The sequence below is a fragment of the Anguilla anguilla genome, chromosome 3 (genome assembly GCF_013347855.1).
Source record: "Anguilla anguilla isolate fAngAng1 chromosome 3, fAngAng1.pri, whole genome shotgun sequence".
NCBI classification, from domain to species: domain Eukaryota; kingdom Metazoa; phylum Chordata; class Actinopteri; order Anguilliformes; family Anguillidae; genus Anguilla; species Anguilla anguilla.
The window spans coordinates 62279335-62305302 of NC_049203.1; the positions used below are offsets into that span (position 1 = coordinate 62279335).

Consider the following 25968-nt stretch of genomic DNA (forward strand, 5'->3'; position numbering starts at 1 on the left):
GACCTCTTCCAGCGTCCATCGTACAGAGAAAAAAAAAAAAAAAAACCCCAAAGCTGGTCACGCTTCCATCGATCCCTTAAAAGATGCACGCAAAAAAAAATTACTTGGTAATTAGTCTGCTGGAATAGCCATTGGGCCACATGATCCAGTGTTAACAAGGGCCTAATTGGTGCTTCTGCCGATTCCCCACGTTTCAGAATGTGCTGGAGAGATTTTTCTCTACCGTCTTATAAATAATATCTTAGCCGGTAGCACTCCCTTTTTTTCACAGTGTGATTCCTTTTTCCCCTCGTCCTTCACTCATTAAACTTTTCATCCCTCAGCAGGGCTGGGAGAAGCTGGAGGACAAAAATGCAGGCCGGGAAATTGTGAAAACGTGGGGGGAAGCATTCCACACACCCCGCGTCTAAGGGAGCGTATTTTCAAGGGAAGTCCTAAGAAAATTCTAGGCAGGGGTTTAAAAAAAAAAAAAGGTGTGGGGGGGAGGGGTGGTTGGTATGAGGCTAATGTGACAAAAAAAGCCTACGACCAGTGCCCATCCTCGCTAAGCTTGTCTATTTCTGGCAGAAATAAAGAGCTTGTTGCGAACACATTTCATCAAAACGGTTTCCTCTGGATTTTCATATAATACTTGACACGGTGAAGCAAAGAGTCAATAGTGTTTAGGAAAATTAAATGCTGAAATTTTGCTGTTCTCCTTTTCATGAATTACGATACAGTCTGATGTAGACAGATGGTTGTGTTCAAATGACTGAAATCAAAGGCCTCTTTGTCCGATAAAAAATTGATTAAAGATTAAGTGATAAATAGCGGAGTAATGCCTTGCCTCATTATCATGAAAGTGTGTTTTGGTTACCATGTCCCCTATCGTTAAATGTACTCTCGCCAAAAATGAGGCCTTTATTCAACCTAGCCGCAGCGTGATTTAAAGTATCATTCCCTTGATACTTACACAATACGATTAGCGCTACTGTGGGCAAAAAAAAAAAATTATTAATTGTATCCCAAAAAGAGGTAAGAGCAAAGTGTTTTGGCATTATACTAAATCGAGGCCTTAATTATGCTTAGATTCCAGCACCCAGGAGCGAAGCGGATAATGCTGGTTAAGCATACATGTCTGTACAGGTCTTCCCTTATAATCTGGAGGACTCAGCATGGCTAAACTCCTCTCTTCTCCAGGATACGCCGCTTAGCGCTAATTGTAGAGTACTAGCGGTAACGTGACCCCTCGACCGGCTCCTGACAACGGATCCGATGTCTTCTTAAATGGAAGTTAAGAAAGAAAAAAAAAAAAAAACATCAACGGCGAAACCCGGGCCAAACGATGGCGCTGAATTATGCATGAGCTCGCGTTCTGAACGCGAAGTTCCAGTTTCAGCCTTTGATAAAGTGTGGCCGCGCGTGTGGCCCTGGCGTAGGCAAGACCACATGAATGAAAGGGCTGCTGGAGCGACATTTCAAGACGAGTAACCCAGCAGCTCCAGGTTCTGAGAGACCTTCACGCGTTAGCCGCCCACGACATCGAAGGGCGAGCCGCGATGCGACTGTCACTTTTTTTTTTGGGGGGGGGGTCCTGCCGACAGGCGCGGGGCCGTCTTCGCGGCCGGACGCTAGGCGGCTAACCTTTGGCGGCGCCCCCAGCGACGCGCGGAGGACGTCTTACCTTGCTCGGGAGCCTGGGAGCCGCCGACCGGCGCGCCGCTCAGGTTGAGCACGTCGTTGACGGCGGTGTCGGCGTAGTGGCCCCGCTGGACGTCGTGCTCGCTGTCGGTCTGGTCGCTCTCTTCGTGACCGCTGTCCTTGAGGCTGTTCCCTTCCATGTCCTTGAACGTGGATGTGCTACAATGTGGAGGAGGAGGAGGAGGAGGAGGAACGCTGCTTTAATGTGACATCGGGTTCTGTCAGGCAACATGTCTCTCTCACATTCCTCTGCTTGCTGGCAAAGACGCAAGGCTGCAGGACTCTTGTGTCTGATTAATAGCTGGCTGGCCTGAGCTTTTCCATCTCGTCTCTGCCCCGACCGTGAACAAACACACACACACTGTCACCTGCGACTGTGCTACACAGATGTAATGCGAGGGTCAAAAGAAGGGGGGGAATTCTCTATTCTGGGGCTCAGAGAATTAATTACAGGCATAGGTTTTTATAAATTTATTTTCTGCCTCACAACGGACTACAAGTAGTCCACCGTCTCCATTCGTTTCAGGGGACGTGCCAACTCTGAGGGGTAATCCTAATGGGTGAAGAGGAGAGCTGAGGTGTGCGCAGGGCTCGGGGATTAGGGGGATCGTTTTTACAGTCCAGCAGCGGAGGACTGAGGTGTGAGCGGTTTTCGGGGGGGGGGGGTCAGTGTGGGGGGGGGGCCCGTCGTTTCGAGGGTGGCAACGCGAGCAGGTTTAAAATCCCGACGCGGGCGGCCGCTGCCCCGCCTTTCCGAGGAATGCCGCCGTTGGTCGGGAATCCTTCGGAAAACCAGCCGCAGGAGGCACGCTGGGAACGAACGGCCCCGCGTCTGTCTTCCTCGTTTTGTCGCTAACGGCCAACGGAAAGGGATAATGGCGTAATCTTACAGCTTCAGCGCTGCAGAGCCACAGCGCTGCCATTTCACCTAATTTGATTGCCACCCCGCTAGAATATAGTGTAACAACACAGAGAGAGGGTGGTGGGTTTTGGGAGTAGGGGGTGGGGGGGGGGGGGTGTGTTCCTGAACACGCGCCATTGCAGTCCTCTGTAAAATGAGAAAGCGATTCTCCGTGCCCTCCCTCTCTCTCTCCCTCTCTCTCTGCCCGCGCGCGCCCCAGACTGCGGTGGAGGTGGCGCTGGCGCGCTGATGTTATCAGTGTAATTGCACCTGTCCCAGAGCTCAGGGCCTTGGGCCTCCTGAGGGGATGTGCTTTGTAGTGAACTGCGGTGCCCGTACTTGAATGCTCTTTGTTTACATAAACACCGGGATTCTTTTTTTTTTCTTGGGAGGGAAATTTCCGTAATGGTTTTTTTTAAAGGAAGAAAGGAGGCGGGGAGGAGGGGGGGAGGCCGGAAGAAGACCCTCACACAAAAAAAAGCAGGAATGCGGAGGGCTGGATTATTCCGTAGCTGCAGGTAAAAAAGGTAAATTATAGTCCTGTAGTCCTGGTCTCTCACCATAGCGCCCCTGAGGGTTCATTAGGGATCTCCCCACTGATCCCCTCTTTCCCCTTCCCCCCCCCCCAACACCACCCCCCTTACAGGTGAGCCCAGGAATTCAGCCCTGTCCTCTGCCCCACAAAGGAAGCCCTTGTTCATTGTTATTTAATGCCCATAATGGCAGATGCCATTCATCTAATGACTGCTTGTTTTCACAGAGCCTCTTTGTTTGAAAGGACATTTTCCAACCTGCATATATACTGCTGCATTATTTTTCTGATATTTAAAATAATGTATATGTATGTGGCTTCAACAGATTAGAAATTCCTTGAGTTTTTTTTTTTTTTTTTTTTGCATGATCAAATGCTATTATTAGGTATAATATAATACTCATTATATTAATGAGCCGAAACACGTCAAATGCTTTTAATATTCCTTATCATGAAAAAGGAATATGTGGGTATGGGAACTTGATTGAATTATTCATAATATCCAAGGATATGCAGTGCTAACTGTTCTGACAGAATATGGAAGCGCATAATGAAAAACCATTTTTGATTATTGTAGAAGAGGAATTTTCTGCAAATCCATTAGTGAATGCATCTAAAATACTGTAGGTTATGGATTTTAGGTTATAGACTAAAAGGAACTAACCAAACATATTTCATAATACTGCAACACACATCAGTGGCAGCCATTTTCTTAGTTCCCTTTCCCTATTTTAGGAATATCTACTTTGCCGTAATACATGGGTTCTACATGTGTAGACACAGAAATTAAATGAAGAAATTATATAACAATTAAGCACCACAATGGGTGAATAGGAATTGCCCTAATCTTCTAATCAAGACATACCTTTTAATAAGGTGAGCTCTGCTGTTTACATAACTGGAGTCAATGGAATAATTCTCCGTCTGAAAGAGAGCAAGAGAGGGAGAGAAAACAGAGATGCATTTAATTATGTAGGGACCAAAATAATGTTACCGGTAATTGCCTTTCAATAGAAATGTTATTTTACACAAAGGCCCCCATGAGCTCCCTCTGTTTCAAAGGCAGAATACATTCTCTTTCAAAGCACACATACACAGCAATGAGGAGAGTGGTGCAGTGAGTATTGCCTCACCGCGGCAACCACCACCCCCCCCTTCCCCCTCCGCCTCCCCTCCTCTCCACTCACTCCCCCTCCCCCCCTTAACATTAGCCACTCAGCTGGGCCTGAGTCTTCAAAATGGAGTCATTAGGGAGGATGGAACATCCTGCAGAGCCCTGGAAAAAAGTTTTTTTTTTTTCCTCCTCCTTTTTAAAAATAATCACTTCTAAATCTTTGAGGATGTGTTAATACATAAATATCTTAATGTTTAAGGGGGCACAAATAAATAAAAAATAAATAAAAAAAAACATTGTCAGGGGATTTACAACTTGCCCATGTGAGAAGCACTGAATATCTGACCCACATTGAATAGCACAGTTCAAAAGGAATATCACAGTCAAGATCTCTCACATTTCTCTCACGTTCTGTGAGAGAGGCATGAGGGTGGAGAATATGAGCACAAAAACAAAAAAAAAGGAGAAATGAGTGAGCATGAAATCTATGGAAAGCATATCAAAAACAACCCAAAATCAGATGTTGCGATAAACAAATACGCTTTTCTTCCCCATCAGTCTCAAAAAAGCATTGCATACAGCCCTGTGAATAGACACTTTGCCGAGCTGCAGGTGTTTACCTTAAAAAAAACATTCGCTCTGATGGTTTCACCCTGGGTTTGTGGAAAGAGTAAATGGCTTCCTGTCAAAAAATATTTTGATCGGTTTTTATAAACAGGTTTCGAGAGCTAAAAACATTCAGCGGCATGGAGGCACGGTATGCTGTGAGGGTTCCAAAGTCAAATCTTAGCCATGTTTATTATTATGATTATTATTATTATTGTTATTATTATTTCACAATGTCTGTTTGCTTAGTGGAAACCCTCACCCAGAGGGACTTGCCTGGCTTACGTACGTTTCCCCGCACAAGCCACTCGTACACCATGACTATTCAGGTCAAGGACAATGCTCAAGCTGACAATGGTAGGGAGGGGCCTTCTGTTTGAGCAACCTGCGTGAGTGAAGAGCCCAGAACCCTAACCCTTGCCCCACACCGCCACCCCATTTTTATAACATGAAGTGACCCCGGTTTTAACTGCACCCAGATGACACGTTGACTGAAGTCCTGCCCCCCCCTACTCTCAGGTCCCCTTTCAAAACGGCAACAATAAGTGCTTTCTCCATTATCACTGGCCAGTATCTGTCTGTGACCCACGGTGGCCTTTTAAATATGCAACAGCTTGCTAATGCTTTGAAAACGCGTGTTAGCGTTGGGTTTAGGCATGCTATCCCTTGCCATATTCTCCAGGCTTCGAACGCGATGGTGCTTCGGGATTATACAATGCCTCTCTTTCTTCTCTTTTTGCTTGAAGAGATATTTCATGTCTTGGGGTCTACATTGTTGCCTCCCCTGACTAATCATGAATTGGACAACACGGACATGCTTAATGATTTTGCCAATATTATTATTTTTTTAAAACCAGCATTTCCAAGTCACGCCGCAATATCTTCGATCATTAGCGAATAAGGCATCGTGCATTATTTCACCTTGGCAGTTCTTAATTATCACGGCGGTGCGATAATGTTTTAATTACTGGTGATAGCAGGGCAGGCCATGGAGCGAGATCTGCAAGATAAGGCGATCCAATCTGGATGCACTGAAGGTTAACGCGAGGTTTTTTGTTCACCACTAATTAAACCTTAACTCATTGTTATCAAGGAGGTAATTTGTAAGAAGCAATTTTAATTAACATTTTATTAGCAGACCCTAATTTGGAGTGTACACTGCTTGTTCGCCCCGCTACTCAAGAGGTACTGAGTCACTTCTTTGTTCTTGTCCAGCTTGAGTCCATTAATATCAAAGTAATTGGCAACGGCAATTATTTCTCCTCCCTTTCAGGGTGTGTAAATATATGCAATTTTGTCTTTTGTTGAACATGCCACCTGTGCCCCAGTTTGGCCCAGGCGAGGACTCATTATAATATTTCTCTCTCTATATTGGCACCGGGCGAGGGCATAATGAACGGGTAGGGCAAGCGGCACAAGGGGAAAATTTCATTAAAATGACAGTGAACAAATTTGCGATGAATTCCACTTTGAGTCCAGATTATAATTGCGTTGGATGGCAAGTCCAGTAAATAACAAGGCAGGTGGGGGGGATTCACTCTAGCGCCATGGCACACAGTAGCCTACATTTCCCACCAGGCAGTCTGTTTTTCAAAAAAAATAAATAGCAGAAGCAGCCAGTCACAAGGCCTCTCTCCCAGTAAAGAGCAATTAATAAATGCTAAACCCATGGTGGCATAACTACAAATCCACAGCATCTCCCAAGAGGCTACCCATTGCTTCAGTGGCAGGTTCCCGTCAACAAATATATATTGCACACCGCCGCCATCAAATAAAAAGGTGTATCACTGTCTCGTGTTCGGGGGTTGAGTTTCATGCCCTTGGACGAGGATCGCCGAGCGACCCCGGGACTACCGCAAATGGCTACTCAATTATGTTGTGTAACGTGTTGTTGTGATCCGAGCGGCTGCTGGTCTGAGCAGCTGGTGTCATTCAATCCCGCCCATTACTGTAGCATTTCATCTGGAGTGGACCGCTGCACTGACCCTGGCCCATAGCCCATGGGGGGGGGGGGGGAGAATGAGATGTGACCCTCATGCATAAAGTCAGGGCCCTCCCTGCCCCCTCCTCTCGGAGTCACGGGGGCGAGAGAGAGAGAGATAGAGAGAGCCGCTCTGCCCTTCCACCCCTCTTTTCTCGGAACTCCCGACGCTCGTCCGAGAAAGGAAAAGCGATCTCCTCGCTTAGCTGGGGCTGCGTGATTTGATTCGCCTCCACTCCCCTGCGTGACCATCGGCTCCGCAGTCCCGACGCGAGCGGAGTCCTCGCCCAGGCGATGACACGAGCGAGGGAGAGGCGCGTGGGGCACGCGAGCGCGAGGTGAACGCGGCGGCCGCTCGCGACGGCACGCTGTCGTCGCAGTTTTAATGCGTCCCCGCATCAGGCTGTGACACGCCAGCCGATGCCATTCGGCTCACATTTGCACGTGGTGGGATGCATAAAATTAAAGACTAATTGAAGCGGCATGCCATAACAGAAAATTATTAATTATCGAGCTGTATCCTTCCTTTTCAGAGCTATGGATAAAATGCTTCCTAATTCTCTATTTAATTTGTTTCCGAGAGCCAAATAATTAATTTGATGACAAAATCAGCCTTGAGGTTTCGCCGGGGGCCTAGAGTGCAGTTTATAGGCATGTCCCGAAAATGGAAATGTTAAAAATGACCCGATCTATGATGCAGCCACCAACCTGTTACTAGTTCATATGTTGCAACCTCCACCCAGTTAATATGCAGAAACCTCCACCCAGTTCATATGTGGTAGACTCCACCCAGTTCCAATGCAGAAACCTCCACCCAGTTCATATGCATAAAAATCCACTCAGTTTATATGCGGCAACCTCCACTCAGTTCATATGAACTGGGTGGAGGTTGCTGCATATGAACTGGCTGGAGTTTACCACATATGAACTGGGTGGAGGTTGCTGCATATGTGGTAATCTCCAGCCAGATTTTGTGACAACCTCCACCCAGTTCATATGCAGAAACATCCATCCAGTTCATACCCAGCAATCCCAAATGCGGCACCCTCCACCCAGTTCATAAGCAGAAACCTCCATCCAGTTCATATGTGGCAATTTCCACTCAGTTCACATGTGGTAAACTCAATCCAGTTTTTATGTGACAACCTCCACCCAGTTCATAAGCGACAACCTCCACTCAGTTCATAAGTAAAAACCTCCACCCAGTTCATATGTGGTATCCAGTTTGCTCGCACACAGACAAATGATGGTGTGACAGCAGAAGCACAGAGGTTGCAGCAGGCCAACTTTAGTCTCATTTAAAAAAATATGGCGTTCCATTTCATTCATTTAATGCCTGATTTGCCATCACAGTTTCATATTGGTCTTATTTTTGACTCCAATTTTGCGGCTTATTCATAGTCCCCAGAGTCTAGGGAGGAAATGTATCACATAATGAGGCCTGGTGTTTAAATGCGCTTCCCCCTGGAAAATCACTAGCGGTGGAACCGCTCAGACAAAAGCGGACTGGGGGGGGGGTGTGGGGGGGCGGGGGGCAGGGGATGGTATTTTAAGGCAATATAGAAAACCTTTTCTGGCTGCACTGTAATAACACGACTGTTATCACCAAGGTAAACTCGGTATGTGGTATGCGCGTGTTTCATCGAAGGGAAAAGCGGGGTTGGGGGGTTTCTGCTGTCACCGAGCAGCCATTATTCTTTCCCAAGGTCTGCATGCGCTCCCGCCTGTGAATTACTGATGTAGCTGAAGTCCAGTCCCTCCCGGGGTAAAACGCAGGTGGCTCTGGCGCGGCGGGTTATGAGGAGGAGGAGGCGAGTGGAGGAGGAGGAAGAGGAGACCTCATTCGCCTCCCCTGCCTCACGCTCGCTAGCCGCTAACGCTATCCCGGAGGAAGCGCGCTCATCTCCCCCGGCCTCTTCGGCAGCCACGCTCCGCCGCGCTGAGCTGGCGTCTGCGCCGCTACTCCCAGCTTAACCCCCCCAACCCCCCCTCCAAAACCCCCCCGTCCCCCGTCCCCCGTAAGCCTTCCCCCCTGATCCTCTGTGGCACCCGTGAAAACGGGAGCGGACCACCGCGGCTTCGTCTGGGACGCGGCGCACCTGGCGGGAGCAGATTACGGCGGTTTTAGCACTTCAGAGGGCGGGGAGACGCCTCCCAGCGCCGCCGCCGCGCCGCTGCCGGCCCCGGCTGACTGCAGACGTTTTCCACACAGATCCTTCGCCATCTGCAAGATTATGGATTTCCTTTTTTTTTTTTTTTTTTTCTCGTCAGGACGCCGAGACCCCCCGGGGTGGAGGGGGGGGGCTCAGGAAGGGGTGAGGGATCGCCCCGGGCGCACCCCGGGTTCTGGATGAGATTACGCTTCCTCTCTCTGCCCTTAAGAAAAGGCGCAGTCTGACGAGCGTGCGCGCGGGGGCATTAACATTTAATACCAACCGGCTCCTAACAAGCAGGAATTATGAACCATCAATCACAAACAGCTCCAAAACGACAAATAAATGAGCCAGTCAAACTCTCCGGGCCCTTTCTCTGCACTGGATGTCAATCCAATACCTCTAGGCCCCCAGCCACCCCCCTGCTCCCCCCCCTCCCCTCCCCCAAACTCGGTTTCTAAGATTCTGAATCAATATTGTGAGGAAAGCAAGATAATTGAGGGAATAAAGGTTGCATTTTGTGGCACTGGAAGCTGTACAGTTTTAATGCCTTTCCAACTGAGAAGCATTAGTTTTTTTGTATGTTTAGTTGTTCCAAATGGAACCGAATGTTCAGCTACTGAAATGAGCAGAATACTGTTGGGACTGGAGCCTGTGTCCTTTAATGCACATCGTTAGCATTGTTTTCGCCAACCAAACACTTAGCCTTCAGGGGCAAGAGAACACAAAGAAACAAGAGAGAACACAATATTATTTTCCTGATTCATTCTTGAACACACTCAGGCTTTCTTCCCTTGTGGACTGAAACAAATGATTTCCCTCTTTTTTTGTTTACACAACTGGTTGTCCAGAAATTTCACTGAGGATGCAGAAATTAAGTCTCTTTTTTTTTTCTTCTCTCCATCTGCATAATGTATACATAGGCAGACTTTGTGTCCTGAAGTTTCATCCTGTTACGCTGTACATTTCCAGGATGCAAACTGCATGAGGGCAAAGACTATAGGGTCCATTTGTGTGCAGTCGGTAAAGACGTGATTAATTATACATACATTAATAGCAACTGCATTAATAAGTCATGAGGTCATCAAACGTCAAGGTAGCTCTCCTTTTCAGGATGATGAAAAGGCTACATAATAGGAATCGAGTTACGACGTCCGAATTCCTGCGTCGCGTTTGACGCGGCGCGCGCTCGCACGTCGTTCTGTCGCCGCGCCCGCGAATTACGACCCGACCTGTCTCACCTTGTTTTTCTGCGCGTCACTCAAGGAGCGGAATAAAAAACAGCACCTGCAATTGTTTTCGGTTGGTCTCCGCGGAGCATGGAAATCACCCAGACAATGTATCCGCTGACGGCGGCGCGCTATCTGCATGAAGTCGTGCCCCGCGACCTCACCGCCGTTGACACCAGGCAAATGCCGGGGGGGGGGGGAGAACACCGCGGTTAAAATTGGAAACCCGGGCGGCTCGGCCGTGAATTAACACGTGCGCGTTGCCGCACTCGAGCTCGCAGTGGCGTTTTTACAGAGGGTCCTGAGTAACGAAACGCGATTCAAATTTCTCGGTTTACAATTCTAAAGGCGGGGGGGGGGGGGGGACTTGGCTATCGCAGAGCTTTTTTTTTTTTTTCTCGAAAGGATAAATCGGATTATGTTCCGTTAAGCCTGCGGAACCTAATCGAACCCCCCCCCCCCCCCCCCCCCCCCCCCAAAAAAGAGCAGTAACTTCCCAGCGGCCGTCCCATGGGGATCCTCCTTAATTTGGATGTCAGGAGAATAACTTGAACGTCCCTCATCCCAAATCCGGCGGCGTGCTCTCGCGTCGCCTGACACAGGTGGATATCAGCCCTCCGAAACGGGCCCACAAAATCCACTGTCGGAGAGAGCCAGGCAGATTTAATCCCCGCAGACCTGAAATGCTCCCAGTTCTCCTGGAAATAACAGCAACAAACTGAGGCTATTACTGTACCGGCGCTATCTGCTTTCTAAGCGAATTAGAAGCCAGGATATTAGAAGGTCAGTTTCAATGAAGTCCACAAGTTTGCTCCATTTATTCAGCTTTTGTTTATCTCTTTTACGAATGTGAAAGGGGGTGTTAAGACTGTTAGTGGATTAACATTAACAAAATATAGGGTACTAAGTAACATATTGATGCATCGGAGTGGATAAAGCCCTTGTTTTATTAGCTGTATTGTATTGCGATACGCAACAAAAACTCATTGATTGAAAACAGAAAGATTACGATACCTATACAGCTAGCCTCATTCATTGGTGCGCTATTTACCATTTGGAAAACACTGCATCAATCACGCATCACACCTTGAGATTACCGAATGGGTGTAAAGAGCTATCAATTCAGGTCATAAATCAAGCAGCTGTTTGTCTGTGCGTTCCAAAAATAATGGCACACCACATCACGATCCGTTTGCCAAAATGGCTGTCAGACCCACTGCATTAATGGGCAGCACTTAGTCTGTGTCCCTAGAACAATGTGCACATTTTCACCCCCCCCCCCCCTCCCCTCAACCCCACTCCCAGCTCCTCCCATCAAGATGATGAGGCGTCTTTTCAGACTTTTCTTTTTTTTCTTCGTTAGACTGGATCTATGCAGCGAACCTCATTACGGGCTCCTGGGGCCGTACGTACTACGCTCCTACAACTGAGATGGATTGAGTCCGACCGGTTATTGACATCCCTTAATCTGACACTCCTCTACATACGACCCACCGCCTGCAGGCGCAATTCGGCACCACTCTGGAAATCGGGGTGGCGGTACAGGTGGAACTTCATCGTATTTCATTAATGCCAGCGCCTCGCTGATATTATCAAACAAATGGTGTTTACTCTGCACCCTGGCTTGGCTCGGAGTCGGCAGCCGGGCTCCTAACTGCTCTCATGGGTGCTGGTTCTTCCTCTCCCCCTGCGGCCTGAATTAAATTACAATATCTGCCTCGCAGATGCCCTTATTCCGGGCAAACTCGCTTCCATAGCTTCCGTCTTTTACATAATATCCTTTTATGCGGTTTGATATTTACCAAAGCAATTTGGTATTCTTACCCAGGGGTACGAGAGCGGTGCCCCAACTTGGGCTTGCAGCCCGTCGCCTTCTGGCTGTGGCTCTCGAACAGTCTGCTGTTGCAGCTGATATGCTGCTCCACTTTCCTATTAGCTTTTCACATAAAAGATAATTCGTACTTCTGGTAAACACGGAATGAGTGGACATTCAATAACGGCAAATTGCATGAGAACTGCTACGGTTTAATTGGCAGGTGGTGATGTAAACCTCATGCTCGCCACAACAAGGTCAGCCAGTCAGCAAACCTGAAGTTCCTCGCCTTGTGAAGTACACATAATTCCTAAGTCACTGGTTTCTGTGAGGCACATCTGTTAATATTTCAGATGGTCTTTTTAAGCAGCTGTCAAAACCAGAATTGACTTGAGCGCATTACCTGTTCACACGTTGTCTGCGCATTTACGAAAAACACATCGAAGTCAAAAACACCAGCTCGCAATTACAGCCGTCAGCAGTTAACACACCTTAATGGAATTCACTGATGCTCTGTGAATCCTGCTAGTATTTATAGATTCCTCTGGAAAAGGGAACGCAAACCCCATAGCATGGTGCAGCTACGGCATGTCGGAGCTTCTCGAGGACTGATGCTTCTGTAATCGAACGTCGAACGGTCACCAGGCCACAGCTAAGTCGCTCGCCAGCCGCCGTGGAGTGTTGGAGATGGAGAAAGCACAAAGCACTGTGGGACACAAATGTGAGGTGGCTTAAGACCTGACCCAACCACTGGAGGCCCACTGGATTGGGACTCACTGGGTTCCCCAGCGGCTCGAAGGCACGGGGATTAGCCCGCTTACCAGCTGTTTTGTTCAGTTTCTGTTCGGCTATCTTCGGGGTCAAACGAGCTCTGAACGGGTTAAAAGGCGCGGGTCACGCAAACGGCAAACGGACGGGTCGGGACGTGGTCACGACCTCTCTGCCTCCTCTGCCGAAACCATTTCCTGAGAATGGACACGGTGCGCTCCCAATCTACTCGCCTCGATAAGATCTTGTTTACAGTCTAATGTTTGTTTTCCCTCAACATAATGAAGTCCTTATTTACTCTGACATGGATAATACACCTTGAACACAACTTTTACCACCATAATTTCCTTGAAATTAAGAACTGGAATCGCTTGGTCACACCACTGTAAACAACTTTTAGCAAATATGGTGCATCAAAGCAGGCTAGGCGCTTGGGTATAAAACTGTCATCTTTTTTTTCTAAAAACATATCTTAAGGATGGATGTTTATCTGTTATTTTGCAGATCTTTTGACATTTGATATTTTTCTGCCCTCCTTTCTTCATGATTAAATTCAGCCACTTTTCAGCTGATTCAGTCGTGATATCTCACGACTGTGGAAATGTTTCATCGGCTGAAGTCTCTGACATGGTCTTGTTCCAGTTCGTAGCATTTTTCAAAATCAAAGGTTGAATTCTGGCCCTGCTGAAAGATTTCAATGCGGTCAATTCAACAGAACTCACAATGCAAAGTGCAAGGAAGTCTCAGAACATCCACAGTGACAGGGTACAAGATGACCCTGAACATGTATCAAAGCTTCTCACAATCCCACTGAATAGTTCCAAATGGCTTTCATGAACATATGCCCACACAAGCCTGAGTCTGGTATGTTCTGAATATATAATGTTTCATACATTCTTTGACTGCTTTGAATATATATAATGCATCCTTTGTATTGCGTGCAGGTGACATGAACAAAGACAGAATCCGCAATGCAGACTAATGCACCATGTACAAAAGGGAAGGTTGCTTTATCACAAGCAGATAAAAAAAGAACAGAACTATCACCAGAACTAATGTGAAAAAAGACTGCTTTGATACTCTCTGTAAGAGGACACCAGATGGTCAAGACCATTACCTAGCCCCCAATTTTCCCCCATCGCCATCAAAATCTATTCCTGTAAAAAGAAAATATCAAACCGAAATAGTGGAAATTATCAGTTCTTCCTCCTTATTTCTGTCCTAAGTGGGGGAAAAAAAAAAATAGCCCCACTCTTTTCACCAAAAGTGGTCAAAATGTCCGGCTCTTTCTGTTCACTTGTGTCTTGACCATTGAATTATGTTCCGTTCCCATGATAACCAAATGCTCCGTAACGCAAGCCGTGTGCCATCCTATGGGGCGAGGCCTTGGATTAATGAGCGAGCTGACAGAATTCTCAAAATTTTGAGGAGGGCCAGATAAAATTAACCTCCGCGGGACTTCCATCTTGCAATAAAGGATAAAAATAAATAAATAAATGAAAATAAATGTTGAGTCTTTACAACTGCAACGGCTGAATGGCCAAATGGGACACTGAGAATGAGGCTCTTGATGATCGAGCTCTCCACATGATTACCACCAGAAAAACACATTTTTTATAATTCGCACTGAGGGCCTACTTCCTCTGTTGCGGTATTATGCTGGACAAGTACAAGTGGCCTAAGGAATACATCTATATGTTGATATGCAGAAGCAAATTGCTGGTGTATGCATATGTGTACTGACAAAGTGACGGACAAACGACTCGAGTGGGGTGTGCTTTCGTGAACCATCCTTTGATTAAAAAAAAAAAAAAAAAAAAAAAAACCTAGTTAAACACTAGCTAGAGAAACACTGACAGTTTGAGCTGTTGTCACTTGTTAAAATGGTTTGTTTCTGTTTTAATTATGATAGTTATGCTCATTATTGTTATCATAATGCTAGACAAATGTGTCAGAGATGAGAATCATAATCTGACTGAAATAAAAAGACATTCAAAAACCATACACAGAAGGCCATCGATTCCACTGTTGAAAAAGGGGCAATGAAAAACGCACTAATTACACAAATTAATGTGATGCAAGTTCATATTGCCCTCACTGACTGCTGGTTTGACTTAAAATGCTAAGAATAGCACAACTTGTCCCTTCAAATATATCCAATATAATTATCAGCCTGGTTTACACCCACTCCGTGATGGTAATAATTAGCATTACAGTACCAAAGGTCATGCTAAACAATTTAGCGAGGATGTGGGCAGCATGTGGAATGGGAAGAATACGGAAAGGCAACATTGAAGGATAAGGCTATTTATCTCTTGAATGTCATAGCCCAGGCTATTCTTTACTGATTTCCTCTTGCACAGAAGTTAATAAGATTTTTTTTTTTTTTTAAACAAGAAACATGATAACAATAAACTCTACAGCTACAAGAAATAAAGCCTTGCTAATTCAGATATGGATTCCAGATGGGGATCATGGAAGAGCCTTAGAGATTTCAAGTGCTAGAAAGCAAGTTCTGTGGAAATCATTCTACGTTTCAGTTCAATGAAATCATATTGAATGAGCCTCAAAGTATTAAGTGGTAGGAAATGCCGTGTTTTGATTGTTGTTCATACGTGGAGACCCGGGTGCAGTGTGGAGAACGCGCGGCTCTCGTTCTCTCTGTTTTGTTAGTAAAGACGGTGCTTCTGGGTAAAAGCGCTCCCCTACGTGCTGTTTGTGCGGGCAGGGGACCGCTGCTGCGTGTCGCCGATGTCCCCGGTGCACAGGTGCAGGGGTTAATGAACCCAGCCAAAAAGGTGTCACCTTGTAAACAAGTATCCACGGACCGCTGCCTCTATTTCTGAGCACTCCCACTGCGACAGCCCCCGTCCCCAGCCCCTCGTCCCCCCAAGTGTTTCTGTCTCCTCGTTGGCCCTTAAAGCCCCCCCCCCCCCGCCCCCCCACCACCACCACCATCACTCACCCCCCCCCCCCCCCCCAAATGACACAAGCGACTGACTCCTGCTTTCATACTCCTTCAAGCAACGCATCACATGGGGTGCGAGCGAAAGTGAGAGAAACGGGAGCGGCGCCTGTTCCTTGCGTGAGTACGACAGCCAGTCAGCTGAGGAAACAACACTTAAGCGATGCATGAGACAAACAGGCTTAAATTGGAAGTTTCTGCCATACCTCCTCATCTAAAAAAAAATAAAAAATAAAACACTGGTTACTTATTCAACATTTTTCTTTGAAGTATAACAAGGTGCCACGGTTAAGAAAAAAAAAAATGAAATCCTTGCCACACTACAGAACGTCATTCAAAAATGTGAGTCATGTCAGGTCAATCTCAATTTTATATGTGTAGGAGTTATTTAATTAATATTGTTTTCCTGATAAAAATGCTATTTATATTAGAAAAAAAAGACATGGGCAGTATTATGTTGAAGGCCTATTTATTTTAGTTAATTGAAAAATTCTAAATCAAGTGCTGTTTATGCTCTGAATTTAAAGGCCTTTGATCATTTCACCTCAGCATTTTATAAATGAAATAATATTCATAACTGCTTACTATTCTGTTTAAAAACCTGGGGGTTCAAGCACAACTGTGCATGTATATACACTATATGACCAAATGTATCTGGACACCCTTTGGTCTAGGGCTGCTTTTCATGGATTGGGAAAGTCCTTAGTTCCAGTGAAGGCAAATCTTAAGGCTACAGCATACAATCACATTCTAGATGATGCGGTGCTTCCCCAACTGTTTGGGGAAGGCACTTTCCTGTTACAGCATGACCCATAGCGAGGTCCACATAGAAATATTTTTTGTCGAGAACGCTGTGTAAGAACTTGACTGGTCTGCAAAGATCCCTGACCTGAACCCCATCCAACACATTTGGGATCAGTTGGAAAGCCAACTGAGAGCCCGGCCTAATTGCCCAATCAGTACCCCACCTCACTAATGCTCTTCTGAGTGAACGGAAGCAAATCCGTGCAGCAATGCTCCAACATCTAGTATAAAGCCTTCCCAGAAGAGTTTTATTTGTTGTTTTATCAGTTGTTTTATCAGCAAAGGGTGGACCAACTTCATATGAATGCCCATAATTTTGGATGCCAGGTGTCCACGTATTTTTGGCCATGTAGTGTATGTGTGTTCCTGCCTGAGTGCGGAGACGCTCATGAACGGGAGAACAGGCCAGTTTGTAAAAACAGCAGGACCGTATTTAGCAGTACAAAACTCCAGCTTTGCTCAGAAGTGTGGTTTGTTTGTGTCAAGAATGAAATATTTCTCACAATCCCTCAAGAGTTTCTTCCTGTTATGGTTATTAATGGCCCCTTATTGTCTGACAAGCAGTCTCTGTAACACGAGCATTACAAGTAGGCCGCCACGTTTGATGACCTCCTTCCCCCGTTTGTGAAGTTGCTAAGTAGCATTGAGGGAAAGAACTGATAAGCAGCTCTGATCCTTTTAAAGACATTTCCTAAATCCCGCGGAAGGGAAGCTGCAGATTTAAAGAGACTTAGTCTGGATTATTTCCGGTCCCCGTAAATTAAACCGAAAGTCAGCTTTTTGTAGTTGCTCATGCAAACTCCGGAGCTTGGCTCGGCACGCCACAACAAGGAGACCGCGGGGCTATAATTAGAAACGTTCGCGCTGCGTCTCCAGCCGAGTAACCGGGACCCAGGGCCCCCAGGTACGGGGTGTGCCAAGCCCCGCGTCCCGCCTGACTCCCCCCCATCCCGCCCCCCGCCCCCCCCCCCCTTCCCCAGCTGGCCTCCCACGGCTGCTTGCCCATTGTCTGGCCTTCTCTATAACGGCTATCCTTTGCCATTCAGATTAGCTCCAGACAGGTTCCCAGCCAGTGTGGGTGGTAGTGCTATTACACCACCCCCCCCCCCCCCCACCCCCACCCCTTGTCCCTGCTTCTCAGGTAAGACGAGTCTAAATCTGGGCTTGGTTATGAAAATTCTAATGATTATAAAGAGCAGAGAAATGAATAGGTTAGGTAGAGCCACCACTCCCAATTTTCCATTCACTGTCCGACTGCCTTTTCTTTGGCAATTGGAGTTGTTTTGGGCTTCAACGATGCCACATAAAGGAAAAGAGAAAAAGAGAAGCGGAGAGGGAGGTAGAGGAATGGAGGTGGTGGGGGGGGGGAGGAGAGAGAAACAGAGAGCGAGAGAGAGCAGCAGAGAGAGAGAGAGAGAGAGTGAGCGAATGAAAGAAAAGGGCAGTACTCGTGCTCTACAGTGTCTCCTTTTCCTTGTCACGGATGTAGAACAAAATAACACGCTGTTGCCGAACGCGACGCAAAGCGGGGAAATATTACGGCGGCGTGTTTGAGTTACCGGCAGCGCCGCCTCTCTCTCTCTCCCCGGTGCAGGACGAACGGTAAAAAATAGGTTGAGCGCAATAACAATTACTCATCCCCTCAAGAGAAAGTGTGTCTCGGGTTAGAGGCCCAGCGCAAGAAAAAACCCCTAAGGAGAACGGCTTCTTTATGCTGTCTCATGTTATGATGTTATGACATACTCGAGACGATATGAAATATGAGAGCTGCAAGTGACTCACATGAAATGGACTATACTTACATGAGCCAAGGAATCTCCAGGACACTGATGTGCCCCCCCCCCCCCCACTTTTCTGTGTGCATGCGAGTGTGCTTGCTTGTGTGTGTGCCTGTGGTTGTGTGTGTGTGTGCATGTGTGCCTGTATGTGTATGTGAGTGTGTGTGTGCGTGCATGCATGTCCGTCAGTCTGTCCGTTCGTGTGCGTGCTCCAGCATGTTCAAATAGGTGCAGAGTTTTCATGTGTGTTTGCTATTAATGGTCTTGTCAGCTGTGTTTAGGATAATGATCCCTAAGCAATTACGTTTAGACGGAGCACCAGAACAGGCTCCATGGTGACCTGGGCCCACTCTCCCTGGAGACGCGCTTAAATCCCTGTCATTACAGTGGAGACACAAGTTGCAATCTCCAAGGCCTCCTTCAGACTGGCAGTGCTCTGGCCCCACAGAGCCAAGATCGAAAAAAAAAAACAGCTGCGTTTTCAAACAAAATAATCACCCCCTCTGAATCTGCCGTCTTCGAGACACCACAGCCAATCACATCCCAGAATAGTCAGTCATTACCGTAGCAATATTCGTGATAGGGCATCAAGTACTGAACACAAGATGCAGCAGCAAACTATCAAAAATATTTCTGCCCCTGCATTGCATGCAGTTACATTACATTACAGGCATTTAGCAGACGCTCTTATCCAGAGCGACTTACACAACTTTTACATAGCATTTTACATTGCTTCAGTATATATCCAGCTGTATAAATTGATACAATTTTGGTTAAGTACCTTGCTCAAGGGTACAACGGCAGTGTCCTAACCTGCGACAACTCTCTCCTATGGCTTTCACCAAACAATAGCTAGCTGTTTTATCTGCTTTCCATTGCTAGAAAGGTAGCGCTGTCCTTGTCAGCTTGACCTGTCTTCAGGTGACTTCTCTTCGACGTTGACAATGCGTTCTAACCTTTTCTCGCCAGCGAAGATGAGCACACGCGTGACGTCTGGGCATTCTCCAGAAAGCCTCTCTCAGGCAAAACAAATATCAATGAAAAGAGCCTACCAGAATCATTTTCAAGGGCGCAGTGCAATAAAAAAATAAAAAACAGGATTAGAATACAAGTGCAGAGCTGATCTCCAACAATCAAACAAAAAAAATCCATCAATTTATATCAGCAGTTTTTTTTTTTTTTTTAAGCTCTCAAAAGACTGCATTGTATTGAAGAACGATGGCCTCCAAAAGCACTTAATGCCCTGCACCCCAATGGAGAAAGAGAGAAGAAAAAGGAGGAAGGGTGGACAAGAAGAATGGAGAGAGAGAAGGAATGAAAACAATGGAGACAGTGAAGACAGAAGCGGGAGAGAACAAGAGAAAGAGAAAATGAAATACAAAAATAAAAAAGGCAGACAACGACCGATAGAAGATCAATAGAAGGGGTCAGAACGAGAGCATGGGTGAGAGGCAAGCCAGAGATTGAGTCTGTGTGAAAGAGTGAGAGATACAGGGTGCTGAAAGAGGAATGAGTTGATGAAAAAAATGTACAGGTGAGAGAGGGAGAGAAAGAGGATAGAAAATGAGACAAGAATGGGGTGGCATGGAGAAAGAGAGAGAGAGAGAGAGAGAGGGAGAGAAAGAGGATAGAAAATGAGACAAGAATGCGGTGGCATGGAGAAAGAGAGAGAGGGGGGGGGAGAGAAAGAGGATAGAAAATGAGACAGGAGTGGGGTGGCATGGAGAAAGAGAAACCGCGAGTACGAGAGAGAGAGAGCGTGGAGGAGTCTTGATGCCAGGAAGCACCGTTGGGAAGGCCACGCCTGGCCATAGCCCATTAGGCCAGATGTGAGGGAGAGCTGCGGCTCATTACACGCCCAGCCTCTAACTCTGTGGATGAACAATGCGCCATTACACCAGCCAAACTGCGCCTGCTTTAATGCTCACAGGCTACCTCTCCGCACGCAGTGCCACCCCCCTTATACAAACACAGGCGAGGACAGAGTCAATACGTAGCTGCCGTGCGTCAAACAAAATAAACCGCACGGTCCTAAACTTCTGAGTGTCGAACTTAAGGAACTCACACACAAAAAAAAGCCTTGCTATCAGGCCTGAAAATGAATGCAATTCTAGTGGAAAGGAAGATGTTACATTTTTTTCCTCATTATTTAAGTGCACCAGCCAGACTTGGAGGAGGATAAGATCATTTCCTCTTCTTTGTCCATCATGCGATTTCCATTAGTGACATCGATCAACGATCAACAGTGGCCCTTCTCTCTCACTTTCTCCAGGAAGGAAATGGAAATGAAAGGCTATTCCTCCCAGAACATGCCCTCTTTTTTTATATGTTCCAGCAACACATGCAGACTCTGACATTTAATCCAATGGGGGGGGGGGGGGAATGCTAACAAACATTCTCCTACATTGTCTTTGTTGAAAGAAAGAAGGAAAAAAACAGGACCGTTTAAAAGGTCATTCCCCGCTAGTGTCGGGTTTATTGCTTCGAAAGAGGCCTTCTGTTCAATGTGTTTCAGCGGCGCCCGTGGCCCTTGGACAATGGCCTCCCACTTTCCATCTTGGACCCGATGGGTGTGTCCGCCAGCCTCTCTGCTGCTACGGTGCGTCATCTTTTATAGCGAAGGCGAGAAGCCAGACAGCGCACATGCGGGAGCCAATTTTCAAAGACGGCGCCCAGCAGAATAAATCTGTTTTAGTCCGTCGTCTTTCCCCCCCTTTTCAACATGTCCCCGTTCATTAAGTTTAATTTAATACCTCTCCTCCATCCACGTTTGACCGAAATTAAAACACTCTCCATTATCATTGAAATCACTAAAATAGTGACCGTGAAGCTATGCCTATGCCCCACCCCCCCGGCACCCCCCCCCCCCCCCCCCAACAGTGCTTCCTGTCCAAGACATGGTTTGGGATTTGTTCCAAATTTACTGAAATATTTCATATTTGCCCCCCCCTTTCCCCCAAAATAAATGCAACTGTACATCCCCTACCAGTTTCCGTTTTATCTGTGGAAGGAGGCAAAACCCATTGAAATTCTGTTCATAACCATGAAGTGCACCAAGATACATTTTGTTCAGCACTTCTTTGGATGCCAAGAGAGAAAAACTAAGATTATGATTAAGCAACACACACATTATTCGCATCACCTTGCCATCTGTTTGAAATAAACATAAGGTATGATGGCACATTCTCTGAGATCTCTTAGATATTTACGAGTGGACAACAGCCTTTTTTTCTCTCTGCACTTGGCAATAAAAACTGGTCTAGCTGGTCTTAAAGAATCTAGGCCGACCTTTCCTATCCCATTAATTTAACTGTAGGCATTTTGAAAGCTGGCAGCAAAATCTGTGCTAATGAGTATTGAGGTTAAGAGGGAAAAGAATGATTTAATGAACTTCAATATCTCGAGACAATGGTGGTTTTATTAGGGTTGGTGTCATGCCGTCACGCCTCTTTAAAAGCGTAGTCTTATATTTCAGAAATATCACACATCAACCAGTGGTACTAAAGTGTGAAATGGCTCTCACAGATTTTTGTTTATTTTTTTTCCATGTGCTATCAATGAAGGGGGATTCCAAAGGGTGTATATTTTATTATGATATGGAGAGATTCAGTAAGATGAATTTGCTTCAGTGTACTCATGTATTCTTATATTTGGTATAATACACACACACACACACACACACACAGACAGACACACATACAGAGACAGACAGACAAATACCCACAAACACACACACACACACACACACACACACACACATCTCACCATGTTGTATGGTCCGCCATTATATTAAGTCTTTTGAGGTATACCTCAAGCAAAGCAGTTTGGCTCTATGGGGTTGTAAGCAAAAATGTTTTGCCATTTTATCCAAACTCCTGATGAAAAATGCCAAAAAAAAGTCTTTGTGCTGCAGTGAAACTATATGTAATAGTGACCTCTGGGCTGATGAAATACCCATAGTAATTTTTCAAATGAATGCCACTACATTTTTGACATTTAACATTTATATTTTTCATTCTGCAGACACTTCTGTACCAGCTCAGCAAATTTGTGCGGCAAGTTTAAATTGTTAATGATGTGAATCGTTTGGCAAATCTTGACAACGAAGGGTGAAAAATTATTAAAGGAGAAACAGCTGCTGAATTATGAGGCGAATGCGTTGTAGCCATTTTTTAAAAGTGTTAATGGGACTAAGGCTGTAACGAGTGCATATACTGGCCTTAGAGAACACACTGATAGCATAAATGGAAACACAGCATGCGGTACATTGGTGTCAAGGTACTGTATAATGTTTTACCTGACAAGAAAGCTTTCAGTAATCCAATTTAAATAGGTAATTAAGAATAAACAGTATTTCTACCACATTTAACAAGGTTCGTAAAGACTATTTTCCTTTGAAGTACTTGTTTTTATTCTGCTGTATTACTGTATTTATGCCATTTCTTTCCGTTCGTCAGTTCTTCGTCGTCTCTTCAGTTTCATATATTCGTTTCTTCTGAATTTGTAATTTCCGTAACCAATGACTTGCATCAGTGAAAGTGATTGTTAAAATCCTTTAGGGAGAGAAAGAATGCAGTCTAGTGTTCTCTATAATTTGTCACATGCTGGTGATATGTACATCATAGCTGAAAAAAAGACAGAATCTGCATTTGTCATTGGGGGCAGTCCTTCCTGTCACCCACCATTTTGTTACCATTGTGATTTCATTAAAAACCATCAAACTAGTTAAGATCAGTAGATAAGGACAGAATATAGGGTATATCGATGTGCCCCAATGGGAGCAAGAACATTTAGTCTTCATTCAGTTTGTTACCTGACCTCCTATATGTCTCTGTGTAGTTTTGATAAAATCATTAGAATCATTATCACTGTCATTGTTATTTCAATCAAAATAGTTCACAGTACATACTATAAAACAAAACACTATTAGTAAAGTATATTAGTGTATTTAGCCACCTTTGGCTGTTCTTAATTCATTTTTAACATTCCAGAACACTTGTTATTGTATATGGATGGGTTTTCATTTCTGTCTTGGTGACAACAGTAATATTTTTACTTTGTGTCAATTTCTGGAAAAAAAAAATATATATATATAAATAAATAAAAAAAACAAAGTGAGAAGCCAGTGCTTTGTCCAGCACTAATCAGTCAGTGTCGGCTTCATTGCAAAAGAAAAAAAAAACAAACTGCTAGTCTCAGCAACACTTAATAGAATTTTCAGGTCTGAATCTGAGTTTGTTCTGTGCAACCCTCTTTGTCAGCCTTGCCTCAAACAAGTGCCTGTCATTTTCATGCTCCTCTGAATTCAGCAATGCTCTGTCTGCTTTTGTTCAAATAGCACATGTGCTAACCGGGTTGACTGAGAACTAGGGCGTCATTCTAAAGTTAGACAAGACTATAAGCATTTAAACTGACTGTAAAAAGCTCTGGGCTTTTTGTTATTTGTGGCGATTTCAAGGTGGAACGAATAAAACGTAAAATTTGGAAAAACATTTTCCTCCACAAATAATCAGGTACAGCGCACTGAAGTGCTTCTACTGAACAGAAGCTGGCAGAAAATGCCCACTGACTAATCCAATAGTGGTGAAAAATAAAGCAGACTTGTTTTTATGCCTTGCTTTTATGATAAAAGCACATTTGTATATGAAATTATAAACACAAAGCCTTTTTAGTGTGCACCACATTGAATGACTATTGCAGTACTGTTTATCTGTTATTTTGCTTTTCCAAAACTAAAATAAATCTTGTTGACACACGGAGGGGGGAAAAAAAAAAGCCATGACATACATCTTAATCTATCCTAATTTCTTGCTTTCTTGCTCTCCATTTCTCACTCGCTCAACATCTTTCTCTTCTTGGTCTCCCCCTCCCTTTCTTTGTTCTCTTAGCCTTACTTTCCTCGCCTCTGTCTGTCCCATTGCTTTCTATTATCTCTTGCTCCCCAGGTCCTCTTTCATTCTCCCCTTCTCTCTCTTCCCTCTCGAGCGCACGGAGAGCCGACTCCGAATCTCCTCACAAGATGGACGCGGTGGCGTCAGCCGTGTCGTTGTGACAGTTTAGCCAGGCCGGCACACGCCGATTGGAGCTGGCTTCTGCGGCCACGAGGCTTCGGGTGGCCACACCGAGCCAGAGCCTCTTCAGGGCTGCTTGCCTGCCCGCAGTGCTTACACGTGTACACCGGAGAAGAAGAAAAAAAAAATACCCCCACAAACGCACAAGGATTTCTGCGAATGTACTTCAGAAAGTGACATTTCTCAAACGGCAACATTTTTCAGATCACTTCGGTGCTTTGCCAAAGCTCTTCGTGTTCTCCGTTCATCTCTTTTGCCTGCAATCTTGCACTTGCTTTTTTTATATACCGTACATATTCCAGATAAAATGCCTCTTACTCCTGTTTGCTACAGACAGACATTGCAGCATGCAAGGCAAGTTCTCTTGATTTAAAAAAGAAAAGGTTCAAGCATCTGAAGCCAGATCCAGTATTTTCGTGATATTTTTATTTATATTTGTTTTCCTTCTTACAAGGGTTACAAACCACCTCTTCACGAAACTGTTGAAATCTCACCATCTCATCAGAGATAGTGAGCTCAGTGAAGACTTTGCACAAAGCCTTTCAGAAAGACAGCATGCCGTGACCTTTCCGTCATCTTGTTTGGGATTTAGACTGATTAATTGGATTAGTTTGATGAAAGTGAGAGAAACACAAAGCTCTGCATATTAAATGAAGTTTAGAATTCTTCTTCTTCAAATCACAGCATATTCTGCATGATGTGTGTCACATGTTTAAGCAGCTTTAAAACAAGCAAGACAGATTGGAGGAGGCATCCCATCTCTTGGTCTTACTGAAGAAAAGCTGGGCACAGATCTTCGGATAATAAATAGATTCACAGGATCACAGTCTAATCATGAATTTTGTCATTTTTAACTAGAAAACTTTTTTTAAAGCAATCCTGAACCCTGCTACACACACTTTTGTTTAAGTTATTAAAACACAAGGTCAAAATGAAAGAACTTTGGTGGAGGACAACTATCCTTAGATATCCTCAGATAATATCTTTAGATATTAGATATTAAGATCACCTTGCTCAGAGCCCCTTACAAAGTGGGAGGAAGTTGAATTCTCTGCCTCCTATTAAAATGGCCACAGCACGTCTGCCATTGCACAAGGTAACTAAGTTAATATGAGTAGACACACCGATTATCCTTCTCACAGCAAGTTAAATAAAAAAAATAGAAATTTATATCTCAAGACACAAGATGCAGATGTTTGACAGCTGCCACAGATAATGTCACGTGAGACAGCCAAGGAAATGTCATATTAGCTTATAATTTTTCCTTGTTGTTGTATTGATGTATCAGCAGATTGAGTCTTTGATTTATTTTCATTTTTTAATGCATAATATTTTGGTTAGCTATCAGTTAAAAACTTAAATTCATTTTTTTGGCTAACCAGACTCTCTTAAAACTCTCCTTTCAAGAACAGAAAAATAAAAAGCATTATTTGTGCAATTATGCAACTTCCTTTAAGGTTCCAACGGCTAATTTACCTGTCATTGCCAGGCAACAAAACCCACAGATTAAACTGTATCCAAGTGCCATATGTTTACAATAGCGTTATGTAGCCATCTTTCAGGTATCAACTTG

General features: G+C 45.1%; 1 protein-coding gene across 4 annotated transcripts in view; it reads right to left on the reverse strand.

Annotated features, from left to right (window-relative positions):
- Window positions 1–25968, reverse strand: part of pcdh19 (protocadherin 19) — a 60105-nt gene that overhangs the window by 22553 nt on the left and 11584 nt on the right. For all 4 annotated transcript variants that reach the window (XM_035409065.1, XM_035409063.1, XM_035409064.1 and 1 more), the window contains exons 3-4: window positions 3979–4037; window positions 1664–1839 (exon numbers count right to left, since the gene is read on the reverse strand). In XM_035409065.1, the coding sequence (XP_035264956.1) occupies window positions 1664–1839; window positions 3979–4037 (235 nt within the window). The remainder of the gene's footprint in view (window positions 1–1663; window positions 1840–3978; window positions 4038–25968) is intronic.